Raw genomic sequence first — 22,121 nt, 5'->3', positions numbered from 1 at the left:
TCTAAGTGAGCAGGGAAAGGGTCCAGCTTTTCCAAAGACATTTAAGGTGAACGGAGTGGCCTGTGAGTGGCACTCATGGAAACCAACCTTCCCTGTCCTCAGCTTGGTGCCAACACCGTATGGGGCTGTTACAGATATTAATAGCACTGTGGTATTTGAGGGACAGTACCAATGGCTACTCTAAACTGAGCCTTTAAAAAGTTAAACTTCTCAATTGTTCCCTGCTGTAGCTGCTGCTCACCCTCAGTTTTAGGCTACTGAGAAACCTTGTGCTCAGTAATGGTGGGGAAAGGGTTTTCAACGAAGCCTCTTTGTAGGTTTCTGGACGAGATGCACCCAGCGTTAGTGCTGGGGGATCCAGCTCACAGCCTGCAGCGCTGACGATGTAACTCGTGTCCTCATTCCCTGCCTGCCATCGGGATTTACTTCTAGTACTGAGTGGTTCCCAGCTTGGTTTTCTGTGGGTAACCAGGCCACAACCTTGTCTTCTGCTCATTCATCATCTGGCAGTATTTAAGTGGGCTTTGAAAGGGATATGCAATAGTACTCCCACTTTAAAAATCTTTCTGTTTTACCATCCCAGGCAGCAACCCCTGCCGACACCAAGTCTCTCAAATCAAGAGGCAGGGAGCTTCACGTGATGTGGCAGCACCAGTCTTCCCACTGATCCCCAGCCCTTTGAACCTCCCTGCCTGCTGGGTACAGAGGGAACCAGCTGCCTTAACCCTCCCACCCACCTCCCTTTCCAAGACAAAATCCACCTCCTAACACACACAAAGATAAAGCGGCAGAAATGCAAGAGAAAGAGCAATGGCAGGAGCAGCTAGCTGGAAGAGCCGGCTCTCCTGTGGGTACGCTTTTGTGCTACCTTGCTCCTGAGCTGGTCGTTCTCCTCCTTGCAGGCTGAGAACTGCTTCTTCCAGTGCTCGATGCTGGCTGCGGACTCCTGCAGCGCCGTGGTCAGCCTGGCGTTGCTCTCCCGCAGCGTCTGCAGCTCCGTCTCCCACTTCTTCACGTTGGACGAACTGAGAAAAACCGGGGTGCCGTTAGGCGCCTTCACCTTGTAATCCTGTCTGTCATTAATCTTTACCTGACCGCAGACTCATCCACCCATGGTGCGTGTTTACCAATGAGCCGCTGTTTTAACATCAGGTGTAGGTACTTGCCCCTGGCCATTGCCAGGAGAACAAAAGCCACAATTTGATTATCTCTGCCAAAAAAAAATGATCTATCAACTCCAGCAACTGGTGCCCCTGGAGCAGAAGTCCTGCTGTCCAAGCAGGCTGTAGGGTCAAGCTGACAGCTGGGATCAACCCTATTTGAAGGAGGGGTTCTCCTCCATGGAATGCACGGTCCACGCTGCCTCCAGCGCAGCTGTGCCTGGCTGAGCACCCGCTGCAGGGCAGGATTGGGGACGTGCTGCCCGCGTAGCTACGAAGCCACTCTGCACATTTGCAGATGGTACAGAAGAGATGTCAGGGGGTTGACACTATCTATATTTTAATTATTTTTTTAATCCTCAGCTTTAAATAGAGAAGTGTTACATAATGCTGAAGAACTAAACTACTCATTCCCCAAAGCTTCAAGCTGCAGCGTAGAGCACAAGATTAGAGGGTGAATGGAAGGAAGGCTTTGAAACTCCCTACATGCTACTTGCCTGTGGAGGGGTCTTCAGCAGGAGGAACAGGCAAGCATTAGGATTTAGAACAGGTTACACTATTGAAATGTCAATAAAGAGAGATGATGTGCTGCAAATATAATCCACACAACCTTAGAACTGCTCACTGGGCAATGCTGCTTATGGTGCTGCTGCCTTATTTTTTAAATAGCTTTTTAAGAGTAGCTTGATCCTGTTAGATTTTCTTTCCATTCACAGATACATTCACATGCAAGAGGCAGACAAGGCGAGATCCCAGTAGAGAATTATTCTATTTTAATGTCATAACTTTGCATATTCCAATGCCTGGATTTTCACTGCAGCTGCAAATTACTCTTCTCAGCATTTTCAAATAATCTATCAAAGCAAACAGCGAAAAATCTGACTCTGAGGGGCATTGCCCACAGGTTTAGAAACATCCCCCTAAGACTCCTACGCAACTCGATGAAATTATATTTCTCCCTTCAACTTTTTATGGTTGAGTTCATTCCCTTTTATAATTTTAAATATCCATATCTCTTTTCATCAAAGTAAATGTAGCAATCTCAAAGAGGAAGAAGATTGGCTTCACATGTTATCAGTAGCAATTGCTCCCCCATGGCTCTCATGTTATTTCTGTAGCTCTAAAACTCAACAAACGGAAGTGGCTGCAAGAGTTGGCATCAGTGGAGTAAAAAAGATCTTATTTCATCATGAACTAGATTGGGAAAAAGCTAAATGGTAAATATCTCTCAACTGGATACCAGGAGGTACTTGCTAAAATCTGCTCATTCATCCATTCTGCTGCATCATTTTAAATTAATGCAATTACATTTTAATAATTTCTGCTAATACCATTAACCATCAGATAATTACAGCATGCTATTCCAGTGCAATTTAGGTATTAAAAGAACTTCACCTTTGAGCTAGAGCAATTTTTAATTTATCATTCTCAGACTTGAGATGTGCCTCCGCGGGACCACCGTGGGATGCCTTCTCATCATCTGTCCCATTCACACTCGATGCTCGAGTGGAAGACGGCGTTTCACGTCCAGATTCCTGCAGCACAACACACAAATGAACACTGGGCATCTCCTGCAACACCAACTTCTTTGTAATCTTGCTCTCACACCACCCTGCTGAGACCCAGGCTGTGTATGTTCTCCTGGCAGAACTGTGGTAGCAAACACATACCCTTTACATCCTGACTGCAAAGCTGGTCTGTTTAAAAAGAATAAAAAATTATACACAAAATGGAAGTTAAAAGTGTCCAATTTTTTTTTTTAAAAATGTTTAAACTTGTGTTTTTTGTAAAGGTTGGGGTTTTTTTTAGGATAATGAAACAATAAAATGCAATTGGAAGCACACAACACTCAAACCAAAAGTCAAAAATAGAAGATAGCGCTCCTCCAAAGAGAAACCATTAATACACAGCTTGGTGCTGATCACCAACAGAGAACAAGGAAAGGGAACCAGAAAGGGCACAAACAAAGTCTTTAAAACCTGAATATCCAAAGTCAGGCTCTGAGATCGATATCTGTGGCCCCACCAAGGGGGTGAGTTGCAACACTAAAGAGCATTCGGCAATTTCTTTCTGATCATGCATCTGAATTTCTCTCTGACCAAAATTCACCTAACTTTTCTTCAAACATCTGCCCATGCCAAACACCTGCTGAACAGGGTTTATCCTTACTCAGTGCAACGTGTATGAAATTACAATCATATATAGAGAGAGTGGGACAACATTTAATATCCTCAGTCTGTAAGAAACCCCATCTCCCTGGACACAGAGGCTGTATCGAGATGCCTAGAAAAGCATATCGTACAAACAGGCAACATGAGCTGCTTCCACCCACCCACGGAAGCTCTACCTCTGTTCCCTGAGTCACACCAAGGCAACAAAACGCTCTGGCCACCAAGTCAGTGTCTCCATCGGCAAAGTGAACCACAAAATTAGATTTGCCGGATGACAAAAAGCAGCATCATCTCGATGAATCTCATTTACTGTCTGCTCAAGCACCACACTGGTTTACCTTCCAGTGACCCAAAGTATGTGTAACAGTACAGATCAAAGGATATAGAGCTTTCCCTGTTATGAAAAAAGTTATAACAGCTCAAGAACTGCTGAAAAGAATTAGATGTAAATGAAGGTAAAGAGCACGGATGGATGAAAAATATTCCTCTGACAACGTTAATGTCCAGCAGCTGACAATTACCTTCGGCAATCTTCATTTTATATACTTTAAGCTTGCTGCCAGAAGCTGGTATGGTCCATTAAAGATTTAACTTTAAATTATTTATCCTGTATGCACACAGGTATTAAAGCTAAATTACAAACCTGGGAATGATTGCTTGAGGTCTCAATTTTCTCTTGAGATCTGTCTCTTGCTAGTTTGGCAGCTTCTTTTACTTCTTGGAATTTCTCTGCAAACTGGAAAAAGCAGGAAAAATATTTATTTGTTATTTATCATCTATTAAACTGTTCAGATTACTGTATTTCTATGCTTCATAGATCTCCAAAAGTGAACAACTAGTGTTGATAATTTAAATTTTTTGGCAAGAAAAACCGTTTTAATTCTTTGGCAGGAAGGTTCTTTCAAAAGGAATGGGGGTGTTTCTAAAAGAGGGACATCGCTGTAGCTCTGGCTGATCATAGTAAAAATCTATGGAGAAAAAGAAGAGCTGTTAGTGTCTTCTGCTTTGAATTGGTTTTGTTTATTTCCTCCTCCTCCTGTTTCATTCGATGCTGCCAATCTATAAAGTTGAAAGTATAAAAGACATATGTTTGGATTAAAATGTTATCAATGTCTTCTGCTCCTAAGAGCAAGTCAAGTGAATTAATGAATGCAAATGAGCTCCATCTGCGGGATGCGAGCGAGGGATCATCGAGACATAGAAAGGAGAAAAAGGTAGATCTGAATGTACGATGGGGCCCTATGAAATCACAGCTTTTCTCCTCTCATTTTCTTATTACTGGCAAAAATAAAGGCAGAAGACTTCAAAGAAAAGCTTGAATGCTTCATATAAGAGGATTCTATCAAACTGGGGGAGGCAGGGAAAAGATAAAGGTGGAAAGTAATGATCCCGAGCTCTGCAAGTTGCTGTAAGACATTGGCTCCAAAGTCATTCTGGCACTCTTGAAATACAAGTATTATCATAGCCAGTCAGCGTTGCCGGCCTTTCAGCACCTTAAACAGTGTTTAAAGCTTTAAAAGGAGGATTGTAAAGATGGAACGAAAGGCATACTTCATAATTTATTTTTTAATTAAGATCTATCCAGTGTAAGAATGGGTAACTTTGCACTTCTGCTAAAGCAGTTGGTCTTGCTTGCCTGTGCTTTGAGAAAGTTGAAATAGTAGAAAGACATATTAGAAGCAAAAATATAAATAGAGGTGTTTTATTGCACGATATGTGGAAAAGAGGGATTGCCATAATTTCCTTGGATAGTTCAGAACACTTATGACAAAAATTGTAAATAAAAGCACGAAAAAGCAATTGTAAATTATAAGCAAGGAATGGGCAAAATCATGATCTACTTACTAATCTTATCTTGTTTCTTTTAGTTTTACAGCAGGTATTTAGTATGTTCTCTTTCAGTAAAATGCTGGGACTATAAAGACTGATATAACAAATCTTCTCCAAGTGATCTAAAAGAAATCTGGGTTTATATGTGGAGGCACCTGTGTTTTGTATTACACACACAAATGGACATTTCCAACCAACACACACACATCATTCATAAACCCCATGGACATGCACATCCACAAACCCAAATGAAATTTCGGGTGTAGACGACGGTCTGTGACGATGCTTACGGATGAAGATGGAGCTCTCGGATCCAGCTGTTTTCTATACAACAGCTGAAATTGCATATGCAAGTACGTGCTCTCGGATGGCAGCAGTTGCTATCAGTCATTACATGCACAAATGACCTCATTACCTTTGTGGTGCTATAGAGATCACTAGGAACAACTAAATTACATTTTCGCCTTAAATGATTTAACTCCAGCTTTATACAAGATGCATCTCCTCCTCAAAACAGCTACAATGAACACATTATTTCTAAAATATTGTATCAACAGTAAGTTCTACACTTGGTTTTCTTGCAAATAGTAAAGGGGTCGTTTGAGTCTCTTTTACAATAAATCTTTACGAGCAAGTATGAAATATTTATGAGGGTTCTTGATGCACTATTTGAAATATGAAAAGACAAAAAATTGGAAGTGATCTATCAAATTTTATTTCATAAAGCACACAGGAGACTGCTAGGGAAAATTATGGGAACTGAGAAGAAAAGGATGCTATTCCATATTTCCATAATAAAAAACATATATGACTGAGCAAAGCTAATCTTCAATATAAAACTAATAATGATCTCATTGCACAATAAGGTTCAGTCATGTCTCTAGTTTAGCGACACATGTACTTAACGTATTTGATTTAGAAACAAGTACCAATAACTCAGTTTTTCACCATCTTAGTGAGAAATCTTCGGCTTTAAGAGTCAAAATATTACTCTTCATTTTCATCATTGCTATGAACTCCAAAATGCGGCGCTGAAAGTCTGCCTCCTCTTTTTGTTTACCCCATACACTTGGAAACAACCAGGCCATAAAGCGTTCTGCGGCTGCTTCTTTTTTTATTCTTAGCTAATTAATACCTGCTAGATTTTACTAACAGGCTACTTTTGAAAGCTACAGAGGATCACTTGGCTTGTTATGAAATTAAAGCCTTTCGCTTGATTAGTCTTCTGAGTGCAGCGAGATAGCGGTGACAGCCCAAACCTGTGCAGCATCACCAACGCTAATGGCTACAGCAGCATGGGCGCTGACGGAGGTACCGAGATGCCAAGGTCGGGTATGGGAGTGACAGCACGGCCACAGCATCTGATCCCTGGCAGAAATCACAGAGATGCCTTCTCTCCAGTCACTGATTTCTTCCGTCCCAAATAATTGACGCTACAAAATCATGTGTGACCAAGACCTAAGTTGACTTGGAGCTCTCAAACCGTTGCAATGACAGGGAGTGGTTTTAAAACGAGAAATTCCTAGTTAAAAAGTAAAACAATCTTCTACTTAGTAAATGAAAACTTGGTAAATGTGTCTTGAGGGGCAATGGGTGTACAAATACCTAAAACGAACAAAAAAAAGTCATCATGCTCCTTCTCAATCAATCTTGTCTCCCTTCATCTTCTCTTTCCTCCACCCTTGTCCTGACAAAGTGTCACCAAATTAGCAAAAAAAGGCTGGAGGAGGAGAAACGCCAACTAAACACCACTCCAACAGCCCATCGTGGATTATACAACGCGTCTTCCTGAACTGGAGGAAGCTGTGAGACCAAGCTGCGGTATGGAAAAGATTTGCTGCTACCAACACTTGTGAGGCCTTTTCATCTGCAGCCCAGGAGCCCTGTTTGATTATGGGTCTCGCCCAGTCAAATTTAATGGGGACTCAAGGATGCTACTCTGCATTGCACAAATTATTTAAAGGCTGTTCAAATCTGCAGCCAGTCTGTCACCCCGAGAAATATATATATATATTTAAATAGACCTTCTTAACATTTGATATATTAAAAAGCATTATGCTGTATGTGTAAATTTTAAAGTCCTGATCTGGCACAGTATTTTATATCTCCTACTGACAAATGGTGCCAGTGTCAGATGAAACAGCTGCTCCCACCCAACACAGCCTCATAAATACTCCATCGCCCTCCCGGTTTGCAGAGGGCTGGGTGATGCGGTGGTCCTGCCGCGCCGTGACCCACAACGCACGAGTGGTTTTGTCACCGTGGTTTCTCTAGATGAGCCCTCAGCACCAGGCGGATCGGCAGCAAACAAGGCTGTTTACTGCAGAAAGCAGCCGGTAATTTGCCCCAGCAGCAAAGCTGGTCGGATGGGGCCCTGTGCTGGGGCCAGGGGAAGGTTCTGCTCCCAGATTTCTTCCCTACAACACAGTGCCAGGCAGACACCGCACATACGGTGCCCATGCACGCACAGAAATCAAAGTCCGGCTCCCCATATACTGGATGCAGTTGCTTTACGACGTGCAAGGTTTGAGTTTACCCCGTTTCTCCCCATATAAGTTTGTCCCTATGCCCTTGACTACCTGCAGCTCCTCAGGTACCACATCTATGTGGAAGCAGCCTGAATGACAGCACACATTGTATTTAACTGCTTCATGTGCAAAACACATTACAGCACCAGTCCTGCCTTTTCATCACACCCAAACACACAACTAATTCTCTTTTGATTCCTGTTTTGATTTGACTGTAGCAATATTTGAATAATGTCTTGAGACATTTTTGTGGCACAGGGTGGGAAGGGGGAAAGAAGGGTCAGCAAGTCTTGAAAGAGGGGAAAAGGACCCTGAGTAGGACATTAACTTTAAGCCCTGGGATTTTCCCAATCAATGTGAATGGTAATTAGGTTACTAGGTCAGTGAATGTAGTTTTCATTAATGGCTCATGTTTAATTTGAACTGCTTTTCCCTATAGGTACAGATTGATGCTTAAGTATCTCAAGAGAAGCAAGGCATTAGAAAGAGGCAGTATCTTTTATTAGGCCAACCAATATACTTCAGAATGCAGACAGTTTTAGGCATGCTAACCTCTTCTTATGTCTCATTATTATTCATTGCTTTCAGTAGATATGCTTCAGATTTATTAATTAGTTATTTATTTAGAGCCAGGGCTATTGATCTCTGGTTTAGACAAGTTTTACTGTGTCTTTCCAGTTCCTGACCAAAAGCTTCAATTATTTCCACTAAAAGTGGCAAGTTTTAATTTATATATTTTATAATAGCATAATGATATCAACATAAAATGAAACTTGATTTTACTATTCCCAATACAGTTATACATCCGTAATCTCTCCACCATCTCTGATCTTTCATACTAACTGTTCAATAACTAAACTGAGAAGCATGGATGATCAGGGATATCTTTGTCCTGTTACTTCCCATGGTGCTATTAAACCAGGTTTTCTAACATTTTCCAGCTAGATGACTTTCAGATTTATTTTTTTTTAATAGATCATCTCAAGGCATTTTCAGAAGTGCTCGCCTTAAGCCCCCCTTCAATATTCTGACTGCAAAGAGGCTTTCTGCTGATTTGGAAAGTTCTCCTGCAAGTAGAAGGCCGTGTTATTGCCAATGGGCTCTTGAGCAGACACTGCAGCACAAACAGATGTGCAAACCGATCTGGAGAGAAACACGGCTGGTGCCAAGAGCCCTGTGCCCACACAACATGTTTTGAAGATTGGGTCTAGTCTGGGCACATGAACATTGAAGAGCTGCTTTCTGATCCCAGCAGTATATTTATTCTAAGTACGTGTTTGGACAGTTTTGGAGAATATGGCAATATCTCTCTGATTAGGGTGCAAGGACTCCAAATGCACCCCGTGCCCTGGTGCGACTGCTTTCCTGAGCAGCCTCAGCACCACCTGCTCCACGCAGTTCCTGGTGCGCGTGTAACCCCAGCCAGCACCGAGGTGCTGTGCAGTCACCTGTCGTGTTGCAAAGGTCCAACTTCAGTAACCTGGGATTAAAAATTACCATCCAAAGGTGCTAATTCTTTCATCTGGTGTCCAAAGGTTCCACTGCATTATGCTTATCTGTTACTCAAAAGAAACCTATTCCCCTAGGTCCACTTTAATCCTCTCGTATTCCCATAGTACTCATTTAGCTATTACGAACACCTCTTTACCTCTTTGGAGAATATGCATGGGTGAAAATGAGCAGTCCTCCACACTTGATTAAGCATCGTAAAACATAATCAGCACCAGCACCTCATTTTTAAAAAAACAGTTTTGCATGTGATTAGTTGGGTGGCCTTAGCATCCCAGAAAAACACATTATTGTCACGGTACCCTTATAGACATCCCAAGTCCAAGATAACTTAATGTGACAAGTAAAATATGCATTATCTTTAAGAAATAGTTGCAAAAATTGTCTGGAAATCGCAAAAACTCAGTAAGACAGTCTCAGTAAAATAAATTCCTATAACAATTCTGATGGAAAGTTCCTCCTTCCACTGCAATGGTTTGCGTTTGCTATTTTAGCCACTACAAGAAACATCTTGTTCTCCTGATTCTTCTCATATCAAAGCACTCAAGAGGACAGCAACACGAGACCACGTGCCATGCCCAAGGACACAATATTGAGATAACTGACAAAGCCCAGCGCCAAGCAGCCATGCTTCAAGTGTCAGCTAGGTGTTAGATAAGTAGGGTTTTTTACTACATGAACAACCAAACAGCTGCTCGATGAGCACTTGGCAGGACCACTAACCTAATGACAGAAGGTGTATTTTAAATTACTGGTAATTCATGACAAGAGGCAGCTCTAGACTTGACAATCCTGCTGTTGCAGCCAGTCCCTGGTCCAGGGGAGTGCTGCACTGATACCAAAGCCACGTTCGGGGTGCAGCTCTGCCAGCAAACCTGGTGTCAGAGCTCCCAGCCACTGGTCCCCTGTCTCTGGCATGACTCACCGCCTCCCCCTCATGTCTGTGATAAAACCACTTTGGTCAGGGCTGCAAATCACATCACTGAGCTGAACTGCCAAAAAAAGCAGGATTATTTTAACCCAGATCAGTTTATCAGGCCTTGGAGAGCACAGCCCCACCACCAGTGGTACCTGCAAACCTTGGTTAGCTAACAACAGCAGGGAGTCATCAAAAAGCACACTTCTGAGGCTGGGACAGCAGCTCTCTTCCTTCAGACACACAAGGCAGCCGCAGCCCTAATGCCAACAGTCCCGGTACGTCAGCAGTTCCCTTTGCTTTTGGGGCCGCTTCCGGCTGAGATGAGCACAGAGGCCAGGAAGATGCCAAAAACCATTAAAGAGTTCGGGTTGTTTCTGTAAACATCTCAAAACACAAATGCTTTCAGCCCCTCTGGGTGAGACACGGTGGAGATCACCTTGCTAGTACCATCATCACCAGCGGTTAGATTGAATTTATAAGTTTGACCATAAAGTTTGCAACACTGCTTCTGCATATAAAGACACTAGGTGACTACAGGAGATGGGCAGCTTGCACAGATGACAAGGACTTGCAGAAGCATGCAGCTCGGAAGAGGACGGATGGATACACACAAGTACTCATTGGTAAGGAACAAGACAGGCTTTGGTACCTTTGTGAGCTGCTGCTCGGAGGGAAAGCCCAAACCAAACACGGTGTTTGCTCTGCTGTCCGCCCACTGGCCGAACTTCTGCGATGTTTTAGTGAAGGTCATGTTTGGCGTGATTGTGCTGTTTATGATCACCTGTTTAAAAACAGATCCAAAAAAAAAGAATTAAAAAGTAGAAGCCCCATCGGAAATGCGTATCCTAGCAACAATACCACCCAATGCAATTAACAGTCTAAACTGGGAAATTGGTGTATTCAGAAGACTTTTTCCCCAAACAAAACAGTTTCTATCTTATCTTACTTCATGCAGGAACTTTGATGTTTTGTCTTCTTTTTCCAAAGCACTATCACAGTCCTGCAGTCAAACTCCCGCTGCAGGAACACCACTGAACTCAAAGCAGGGACAGGAGATATGAAATTACCATGGTGGGCATGCAGATGCAAAATCCTCTTTATTCAGCATTACAAAGGCACACGGCTACTCCCACTGCCCCCCAGGCACCTGGGATGGCCCGAGGCCTCCAAGCGGGGTGTCCACCAGCAACACCTGCCCCTCAGAATGGAAGAGCAAAGGGATAATTCTGCATCGCTCCATTTGGCATCCACAAGTAGGATGCCAGCTTAATAGCGAGTTTAACCTGGGAGGGTGAAGCTCATCACCAACAATGCACATGCAGTATCAAACGTGGGCGTCAAGAGGAATATTCTGCCACTTTACACAAGTTAACTAACATCTGCTTCACCACCAGCAATCTTGAAAGCGATAGTGGTTCTTGTAATTAAAGAAATAGCCAACAGGAGGAAGGCTGTTCGGATGAGGTCTCTAAGGACCTTAGTGGAACAACCATAAAATGTAATCTTGCAAAAAAGGAATGAGATATATGTTAGTTCATTACCAAAGTCTTATTTTCAAGATGCATCATTATATGAGTCTAGAGACTCCTTCCCCTGGAAATTAATTCATGTACAATGTTCTTCCTGCTAACAGAATAGGAGCTTTCTTAAGTAATGCATACCATTATTCCCAATATGCAAATTATGCAGTAATTAAGCCAAATCTGTGGGACAGTTTAATTGACATGATCAGGAAGTATCCTGGCAACACCATTTACTATGTATTCCAAGCAGACTTTTTTTCCTGAGATATCCTTTGCATTTAGGAAAAAGCCTGAATTAAATTTACCGCAGCCCTTTACTCGCCCCGTCCCCTCCCTGATGTTCGACCTCTGCGCTGATGCTCTCATTTTCTTCCATAGCAATTGCTCAGCTTCAGTGGTTTCCTCTTTTTGCATCATCCCTTTCAAACATACAATTTTCTGCCATTTCCTCCCACTGCAAGTTTCACCAAAAGGATAAAACCAGAGAAGGGCCAGGTGGCTGGAACCCCTGAAATTGTTCTTTGCATGGGAATAAAGAGGGATGGAAAGGGGGAGAGGTGACTGCAACAGCCAATGTAAAATCTGAGTGCGATTGCAGAGGTTCAAATTAAAAGAAAATCAAGGAATGTATGTAGAGTTTTGACAATTCAAAGGGAATATGATGATATGAGGACTGCATGACAGAGAGAGTCACAAGAACAGGAGAAAAAAACCAGGATGCTTTCCAAAAACCTGAAGCAAAGTGCTATATGTATATTTCTTCCTTAAAAATCTCACATCAGGCAGATGAATCACTTACAAATGTTTAGCTTCTCAAGTTATAGAATTTATTTTACAAGCTATGAAATGTCCAGAAATTTCAAGTGATAAGAAGTATTATTTCAGCCCCACCGTGCCTATCAAATTAGACATCTGTGGGGAAAAACTAATAAAATTACCCCTTTTATTGAAAGGCAAAAGCTTCATTCACTGCGGACTTTGAGAAGAATAAAATCCTCCTATGCCTCCTACAATAATAATAAATACAAATATATGAAAGAGCACAACAAAGTTATCTTTTAGACTACATAATATTATCAAAGGTATGATAAAAGGGGTAATGAAGCCTGAAAACTGTAAACCAAGAAACAACTTATTGAGCGATGAAATGCACTACATTAGCTTAGCACCTTAGAGGTTCATTTTTTCTATAGCCAGAGCAGAATCCAAGAAAAGGTTGTGGTGAGCACACACCTTCGAGAAACTGACAGTTCATCTGTTAAATGTATAATAGGCTGCAATTAGTGAAACTATCTGAAATCCGGCTCTACCTTTTTCTTCTTTCCCCCTTAAATCTTCCTGTATCAGTCAGAGACTCCAGAAACGCTGCGTCCCTACAGAGAAGTGAAAACCTAAGCAGAAGCTTAGGAGATTAAATCAGAGCTCATGGAAACTGCTCAGAGGAACTGGATGCTGTGGGTACACTGCACGTATCCACCTGGTTTTCCTCTTCATCCTCATCCCATCACCTCGTTATGCTCATGGGAAGATGTCGTAACGTTAAACTCTTCAAGCATTAGGCCATACGTTTGCTCCCCGTATAAATCTGGTCATCAATTCAGAGCAGAGACACTACATTGGCCAGGGATCAATCACGTTGGTCGCATTTAGGAGAAATAAAGGGCGTTATAATTTCAAAGATAGGTCACTTATCAATTCAAATGGGCTCTTACAACGTAACTTTGCATTTGGTCCCCATTTGTATAACACACACAGAGCGCAATTCTGGCTGCATCAGAAAACAGAATAAACTTGTGGACTTCCATCCAGGATAATGGATTCAAAAGACAAACTCGTCTCTAACCAAATGCAGTCAGTCCCTGAAGTGGTTAAAAAGTTCTCCCTAAAGACAAAAGGCAAAGAGGAGCATAATATAATAAGCACCTTACAGAATAATAAACTCATTCATCATACTGAGTCGTCTACATGAGGGACAAAAAAGAATCTGCCTTTGCTCTCATCTACATGCAAGTGTATCGGATGGCAAACATTCCCGATACATCCGCATAAACCAAACAAAGTCTCGTACTGATTTCACTTCCTTTGGGAGAAAAACAATCCTGACAGATCTAAATTTTTATTTAAAGATGACACAGAACAATGTTCGCACTACAAGGTAGCGCTACATCAACCAGAAATTATTCCCAGACATCTAGAGACAAACCGGGTATACCCATCAGATAAAAGTGAATGCAAATAAGCTGGTATAGAGCAGAACATTCATAGACTGTAACACACCCATCCCACTGCCTTCCCACGCAGAGAAACTGCCAAATAAATCAAACAGGGAGGGGTCACAAGATGACCTGAGCGCCTAGAAGGAAAATACATATATTGGCAGCTCATGCTGCTTGTAATATATGAGCACTGCCCATACGTACAGCTGCTATTTCTTTCAGGGCATGCTTTGAGTATTTAAAGCGTTCCCCTCCTAAACTCCCCATAACCACCACACGAAAGGGGAAAAGCCAAAGTGGCTCCTAAAAGTACCTTTTCCCAAGTCACCGATGCATTAACGCAAGGTGAATGGGTGTGAGCAGACACGGGGCTCTGCTTGGCTCACCACGGCCGCCCTGGTCACATCGGCCCCTGTTGGCCAGGCTGGCCAGAGGGAAAAGCAGAGACAAGAGCGAGCTCAGCTACGAAACAGACACCTAATATATTAGCCAATGTATTTTGGAATTGCGTTAACTTCAATCAGAAAAGGGCCCCGTATTCTGGGACAAGAGCGCCAGGTAAGGAATTATTTTGGAATTTGCCCTTTAAATTCACATCACCTGTTACTCTGAAGTAACCTCCCCTCCAGAAAAGCCCTAAGGTTCAAGGCCATAGGACCTGCTCATTAAGAAGTCACTACGTTAAAACCTCCCCATTTCACTTTCACACTTCTGAATATGTGCTTTCCAGTTTGCAGCCCTTGTGAAATTTGATTTCCCCAGCCCACCAGGCTGCTAATCTTCAGTAAATACGTATCCCAGCCTAAAACCAGAACTGACAAGAGAAAGAAGCTGCTAATCCTCTGGCCACAGCTATCACAGACTCAGCAGGTTCTTCCAGTTCATCGAGTTAATGTGAATCAGAAGGGCTTGTGACACTGGATGTCAAGACGAGGAGGCAGGGATGGATTTGCAGAGAAGTTGTCCCTCTATCCCAAACATTCAGGAACTCCCTCGTGGAATTAACCCACATAAGTTTCTGTGATTTGCCCTATCCTTTCTTATCTACTATCCTTCCTACCTCCCATGACAGCTTCTAGGCTTCCACGCAACATCTTTTCACCAATATGTCACTGGTGATAAACTGGTCATCCCATTTCTAGTCCTACAAAGCCAGCACACACACACACACACACACACACACACACACACACGTTGTTAATCAAGACAGTGCTATTAACAGGAAAAAACAGAGTCCCCTGCTGAGGCCACCTAACAGAATAGAGCAAAAGCAGCACTAAGACACAGTCACAGCCGCTAAGAACTTGGGAATGAAAGAACAGCCTTTGGGCACAACAGTGAACCTGTAATGCAGGAGGATCAATGTTATCTGTTTTACAAATCAGGGCCAGCAGATAGGATCAAATCTTTCTCCCCACCCTTCCTTCTAAGACATTGTAGAAGGTCTTTAAAAGATAAAAAAAGCCTGGGAAAGCAGAAAGTAGCAAGGGCACTTGTTCTGGCTTTGCTTTACCTGCTGCACCTGACACGTACGCAGTGCTTTACTGGGACAGGCTGAGGGTGCGGATCAACCAGAGTGGAAGCACTGTAAATGTGTGTTAAGAAGGGCACTGAGTGTCTCCATATGGCTGTCCCTCCTGCCCCTCTCCATTGTTTGTGCATGATTTGGGGGTGATCAGAGCACAGGGTGGGCAGAACATCCAGACGCTTGCTCCGGGTACCCATCCCTTTACCCTCACGGTGGCCAGCCACCGCTTTTTACAAACCACTGCTCTATGCAGTTAACCAGGACAGTAGTTATTTCACCCAGTGATGGACTCCAAAAGCTTCCATAGCTGCATCACGTACAGGAGAGGAAGAGGAACCGCTGTGATTCACGCACACTCTGCAGCGAGGAGGATGCCGGGCAAGCCACAGAGGATTTTCTGCAGCCCGAGACATCTGCTTCCCAACATGAGCTCTGCACGGAGGAGATTCCACCTTTCATGAACAAAGTGTCTGCTGCAAAAGGGCCGTTTCTCCAGTGGCACATATTCCTGTTTTGTTCGCATGACCTTGCATCCCCAGGACAATTCAACGAACGATGACATTAATTTTTAACCCCAAAAGCCAACAAATCAAACAAAAATTATACAGCTCTTGTCCTCCTTCATGAAAAGAGATGTAAAAATAGCCCCTCTCTCCAATAAAAAGACTAATAATTGTTTTTCCCCGGGTACAATATTTCTGTTGTAAAGCCCTCGCTGAGAACCTGTCTGAATGCAGCAAAAGTGGGTTCATGATTATGTGAATTCTATTAAGCAAATCTCCTGCTACACCTACTCCATTGCACTCTTTTTCTTCCCAAGGTAATTAACATCTTTGCAGAGCTGGCTTCCCACCTCCTCCACCCAGTCTAAATCTCTGAAATCTCCTATTTTTGCTTTGACATCTGACTAGAATTTTTTCTTCCTTTTAGGCACAGCACACACATCCACCCACCCACACGACTCAAGGCACCAGCAGCTGTTTCGGGAAGAAAATCTCCAGCAAGGACTTTCAAACCCTCTACACTGGAACAAATTGTTACCCAGGAATTTAATGTAATATTTTATAAAATATACAAACCAAGATGCTTTTGTGTTATTTTCACATGAGAAATAAAGTTTCTAACTGATGGAGACAGGGAGTAGGTTACAATGGATATTATTCTTTTTTTTTGGTGACTAAAAAAGGGGTGAAAGAGAACGTTACATTATCTACAATTAGATACAACTAAAGAAACCCCATAGATATATCACATTCACACTTTGGAGGATATAATAGAAAGATGCAGTCTTTCTGCAGAGTATAACCACATCCCTATATGAATCATTTAAGCACAGGTCTTCTGCATCCTTCAAGCTGTATGACAACAGCTTCACTTAAGCCTGAAGGCCCCTTTGCAGACGTCAGAAATGGCCACGTGTCATCCTTAAAGACTCTTATGGAATCACTTTGGTTGGGAGAGACTCTTTAAGATCATCGAGTCCAACCACAGGCTGACTCTTGTACTCTTGAACGACCCACACACCTCAGTGGGCGGTCAGCAAGGGGACGTCTTGCCACTTCCTCTCTAAAATCTGGAAAAACTGTCCCTTGACATGAGGAATGGCCAAGAAGGGCAGGTACGCTATTTTTAGGAGATGGCAGGTTCTACTCGGCACCTTGAAGTTGTTGTCGCTGTTAGATGACTATCAAGTTCAACCAGGTCCAGCAACACTTAGGAGCAACACACTACCATAACTGAAGACATAATGTATCTATGAGATAATATAAAATACTAATTCTTCTGCATCCTCAAAAATGCCTCATCCCTTATTTTGCTGTTAGAAAATAAAGCTGGGGCTCATGTGATTACCTTGCTCGCTCCTCAGGGAGAATCAGCTTTGGACTTTAGCTTGTGTTTAATGGTTGACAGTCACTTATACCACTCCACATTTTCCATCCAACGACCACTGTGCCATTAGGTACAACTTCACAATCCAGAATCAAGGAACAAGCAATGTTTGGTTTTGTTGTTTTCTTTTTTTTTTTGTAAAACTTGGAAACTATTGCCTTGAATTATGCTTGATGCCCACATTTTAAGAATACACAATGCAGTGCCGTTTATTTATAGGCTCCATCTGGCATGACTTGATTAGCATGTCTGATACATAGGGATTTCCAAGTATTAGACACCTCTGGCACTACAGCGGGGTTGGAAGGAGAAGGGAACAAATAACTGATACAGTCTCACCTCATAGGTTTTGCTTTGAGCCAATGAAATAAAAAAGATGAGGGAAACTATCTGCAAACTCTACCACGTTGTGCCTGTGTTGATGATGTCACTCAAAATCTTGACCTTTTCCTCAATTTTCACCTAACTACACACATGGATTATTTTAACCAAAAATTTGACCAAGATTATTCAGCAGCTTTGCAAAGTTCAAGGATCATGACCTAAACCAGGCATCCTTTGCTTGATTCCAGGTTTATTTACAATAACATCTCACAGTTTAATTAAACCCTCTGGCACGTTTGGATTCCACATTACTACTCAAGTCTGGTGATCAGAAACAGCTCTGCGAGGCATTACGCACTGAAATATTTTCTTTGACGGAGCTTGATATTTTACGGAGACATTAAAAATGGGGAAGCTGACCCAGAACAACAAAGAATCATCTAGCACAGGTTTTAAACACAAATCGTGTTTACAAAATGCTTCCGCAGCATCGATTCTGGACTCGGTTGTGTGTGGTCCTTCCACTGAGCCAGTGACACACACGCACTGTTCACACCAGCAGCCAAAATGAGCCAGACAGGATCAAGCAGTGCCAGATGTGCTGCTGTTCTTCTGTCAAGGATACAGCTGTTGCCAGCACTGTGTCATCTTCTCTCCTAAGCTTACCAACCAGCTTCTGAAGGATTTACTCCCAGAAATAATCCAGACAACGAACAGAGGATTTTTCACATTTCAAAGTTAATAACTTGGAAAGAGATTAATATAGAAACATTTAAGTTATACGAGTTCTACAACTCCAGACTTTTGATTTAAACCAAAACACGTTCTCAGCAGACGATCAGGATTTCTGGCTGATGCAGTCCCAAGGGACCCACCACATTTCCTGGGATTTACTTTGCTCCATTTCTCAGCTTTTGACAACCTCTTTTTCACCTCCAGCCCCAGCTTTTCTTTGTGGAAACATGTTTGATTTTTCTTTCTACTCGACTCCACTAGTATTAGCAATTTTGAAATTACTATTGCAGTTGAACACTAACAGCGCTGCTTCTTCAATCCTCTGAGCACTCAAGGACCTGTGCGCGCAATGTTACTTGCTCTACCTACCTAAACCAGTCTTAGCAACCATTGACAATTCTCCTGCAGACACATCTCCAGGCAATGTACCATCCTCCCACTTATTAAATCCTGCACCGCCCCTCAGCCTGAATTTCTGAATATCACCTTGAACAAATAAAGGGTGATGCAAGTGGGTAGTCTCAGCCTCGGCTGACAGCTCTGCTGCTTCTTTATGCTGTATTTCTGCATGTTCTCAAGGTATTTTAACACCTAGAGAGAAACAAAAACTCTAGTAACTTTAGTCAAGCTGAGTATAGCACAAATATAAACAATACAAATATTTTAAGATCACTTGGGTCTGTTATTTTCCTTAATTTCTTTCGCTCTTATTCCAAAGATGTCTTTGGGAAGAACGTGAAGTCCTGGTCTATGTAGCAGAAGTAACTGGGAGGCACCAGCATCAACCCCTAAGGGCACATTTTGCTTGAATTGAGAGTCCCCCCGTTAATCCTTCAAAGCGATGCTAAAAATCTGGAAGTCTAAATGAAATCAGGAAATAGCTATTAAAACCAGCACAGAAAAAATATGAATTATTTACTGCAAGTCGTTGGACTGTGAGTGAGAGATGAGCTCCAGCTCAGCTTAGGCTGGTGTGCTGCGACTCGGGGCAGGACAGATGTGCTCCTGCTCTTGATCTGTTCATCATGCAAAATGAAGGAGAACGTCTCTACAAAAGAAGCGGCTGCCTCTCAGAGCGCAGCCTGATCCAGCTTCATTATTTACAGAAACAAGCCCAAAAAGGATGGCAAAAAGCAGCTAGAGTCTCTTCAGGCATGTTTTACAAAGTACTTTGTTTAGCAGGGTTGGTACTAGAAGGTGTTTCCAGCAGATGAGCAGCGTTCTCCAGCTCAGAAATCTGCACCGGGAGAAGATCACACTGCAGATGCTGCTTATGGAGCAAACCAGGCTGATGAGAGTGGATCAAACGGCATCAAATTATTGTAAAGGCTCTAATGTGGATTCACAGAAGTTTAGTATATAGATATTATTATAGTTTTTCTGTCTCAACAGCACTTATCTATTATATTACGTACATATAAACATCACAAAAACACAACTAACGTTTTTACTTAATAGTCATCAGGCTAGCGTAAAAGCAATGAGATGTTTATTGTAACGTACCTACAAATTATGCATACTAGAAGATAGGATTATGCATTAAAATTATATTTTATATCGTGGTTTTGTATTTCAAAAGATGTTCCTCCTTTTATGTGGGGGGTTAATTACTTCCATTTGTTGGAATTACTCTTTTGTGGCTCCAGCATCATCTCCAGTGCTAATAATCATGTTGAGATTTGCTCCAATAGTTCATGAAATACTTAACATACAATAAAAAGAAGATGAAGGGCATCAAATATGCTCAAATTTCTGTATTACAGTAATCAGCCAGGACTGGAAATCTTTTCTTATGGCATATGGAGGTTTCTTTTGTGGACAGGTATGGCCAAGGAATACTGGATCAGTCACCTCGGACCTCCAGAGGTCAAAACCTGGTCACCTCTCCACCGATGTACCCTAATGTGGTGTCACCCTTAAGCTGGGATGTGTCTTCTGGGTCTTCAAAGAGTCACAAGTGTCACACGCTGCTTTTCTGATGAAAGGTCCTTTTCGTGTTGGTTCTTAGTGTGACAAGTACAGGCAATATTGAGCCCATGCTTCGCAGCCCTGTTTTGTGGCTGACACTCTTTCTGGGACGACCAGAAAAGAAAGGATTTCCCACCCAGCCTGGAAGAAACAGCACGGAGGGAAATAAAGGAATCTCCATCCCTTTGACAAAACACACATATACGCTCACCCACAGCTTCAAAAATCATAGCATTTAATTCAGGATTTCTCTATATGCATTGTAAGAAAAGGCAACACGCCACTTCGCAAGGTCACTTTTCATGCACTTCTACATCTGTGGCTACCCAGGGCTGTGAAACATCCTCTGACCATTTCACTATGAAATCATTAAACCTGAAAACGTAGGTGGTTAAAAAACTCAGGCATTTAAAAAACATAAAACATGGTACACGACCTAATTCATCGAGCAGGGGGTCAGGCAAACACACACTGAATGCCAAGAGGGAAAGCGATTTCGTGATTGTGCTACCCATGATCACAAATCAGATCTATGACTCTTAGAAGCACAGCTGGACGCTGCCACACCAACGCAGGGCCTGGCGAGGTACGCGTTGCCAGAAACCTTTTCTAATTCCGTGCCAAAAATTTTGTAATATCTAAATTACTTGGTGTTTTTTTCCGGAGAAGGAAGTGCTATTGGTTCAATGGCTGAATTTACGTCAAGGCAAGAAAAAAAGAACACAAAGCAGCAGCCAGATGAAGGAATTTCAGCCTTGCTACCATACCCTGCAATTTTTTCACTGTGAAAGGAAAGCTGCTTAAATCTAAGAGTCACCTTTTGGCAAAACACCCTGGGATATTTTTAACAGCTATGTCTTAAAATAATTCCATTTCCACGGGCAAATAAAATTATTTGGTTTGAGTCTCTGAACAGAGCACTGAAAGAGCTCCAAATTCCACCTCCGTGTGCCGAGGACTCCTGCCTCCGGTTGTGAGAACCAAAAAAGAGGTGGGTAGCTATTAAATTAGGTAGCAATTAGGACCGGTATGGGAACAGAGCAAGCCAGAAATATATAAGATATTAGCAGATTTACATATCGTCCCTTCTTACCCTCCTAAATATCTGCGATCACCTGCGGCTGGGGCTCTGTCCCTGCCAGCTTCACTTTGCTCTGGAAAACACCCCATCCCTTCTCGCTGTGCCACTCGCTGATAGATCCCATTATAAGGGTCTATATGCCACTTAATCAAGCTTCATCATACTATATAATGTACTGTGTTCACTTTGGGGAACATCATGTGAATACCGATTGGCAAAATTCGGCCCATATTCTTATTCGTACTAATTGCAATTTACTTCAGAAATAGACCCATTGATTTTGCTTGCCAAGCACAGCAATTTTTCTGGGTCTCTCTTCAATACTTTCACACCATTATGCCCAACTTAGCTGCTGATCTTCAATATTCAAGGTAATTGTTAGGTAATGAACTCTTTTAAACGATCTAGCAACTGGGACTGAGTGTCAGCCGACGGTATTTTTTCTCGGAAACACTAAGTCCTTGTTTCTGTATCATGTACTTCCCAAAATTACTCTTGCAATCTACTCATCTTTTTAAACTCAGTTTTAAGTTTTTGGTAGTAATCTGTCTAGGCAGGTCGCAGAGACAGCTTAGCACTGGCATCTGAGCTGACTCCTACTGTGTCTCTTTGCTACTGCTGTCTCAAAATGTCTTACCACACGCTTCATTGCTCGGTATTAATTTTTAAGATAGCTTTATGTTCATTATTGACAACTTATTTCTCAAAAGATACAAATGATGCTGTTGCAGTCACAGGT

The 22,121-nt window shown here is 42.4% G+C and overlaps 1 protein-coding gene across 2 annotated transcripts in view; it reads right to left on the bottom strand.

Annotated features, from left to right (window-relative positions):
- Positions 1-22,121, bottom strand: part of HOMER2 (homer scaffold protein 2) — a 60,393-nt gene that overhangs the window by 9,524 nt on the left and 28,748 nt on the right. For both annotated transcript variants that reach the window (XM_071814066.1, XM_065847266.2), the window contains exons 3-6: positions 10,767-10,898; positions 3,975-4,067; positions 2,556-2,695; positions 869-1,025 (exon numbers count right to left, since the gene is read on the bottom strand). In XM_071814066.1, the coding sequence (XP_071670167.1) occupies positions 869-1,025; positions 2,556-2,695; positions 3,975-4,067; positions 10,767-10,898 (522 nt within the window). The remainder of the gene's footprint in view (positions 1-868; positions 1,026-2,555; positions 2,696-3,974; positions 4,068-10,766; positions 10,899-22,121) is intronic.

The sequence above is a fragment of the Patagioenas fasciata genome, chromosome 12, assembly GCF_037038585.1.
Source record: "Patagioenas fasciata isolate bPatFas1 chromosome 12, bPatFas1.hap1, whole genome shotgun sequence".
NCBI lineage: Eukaryota > Metazoa > Chordata > Aves > Columbiformes > Columbidae > Patagioenas > Patagioenas fasciata.
The sequence above is the reverse complement of the archived record's forward strand: the minus strand, read 5'-3'. Positions and strand labels throughout refer to the sequence as shown.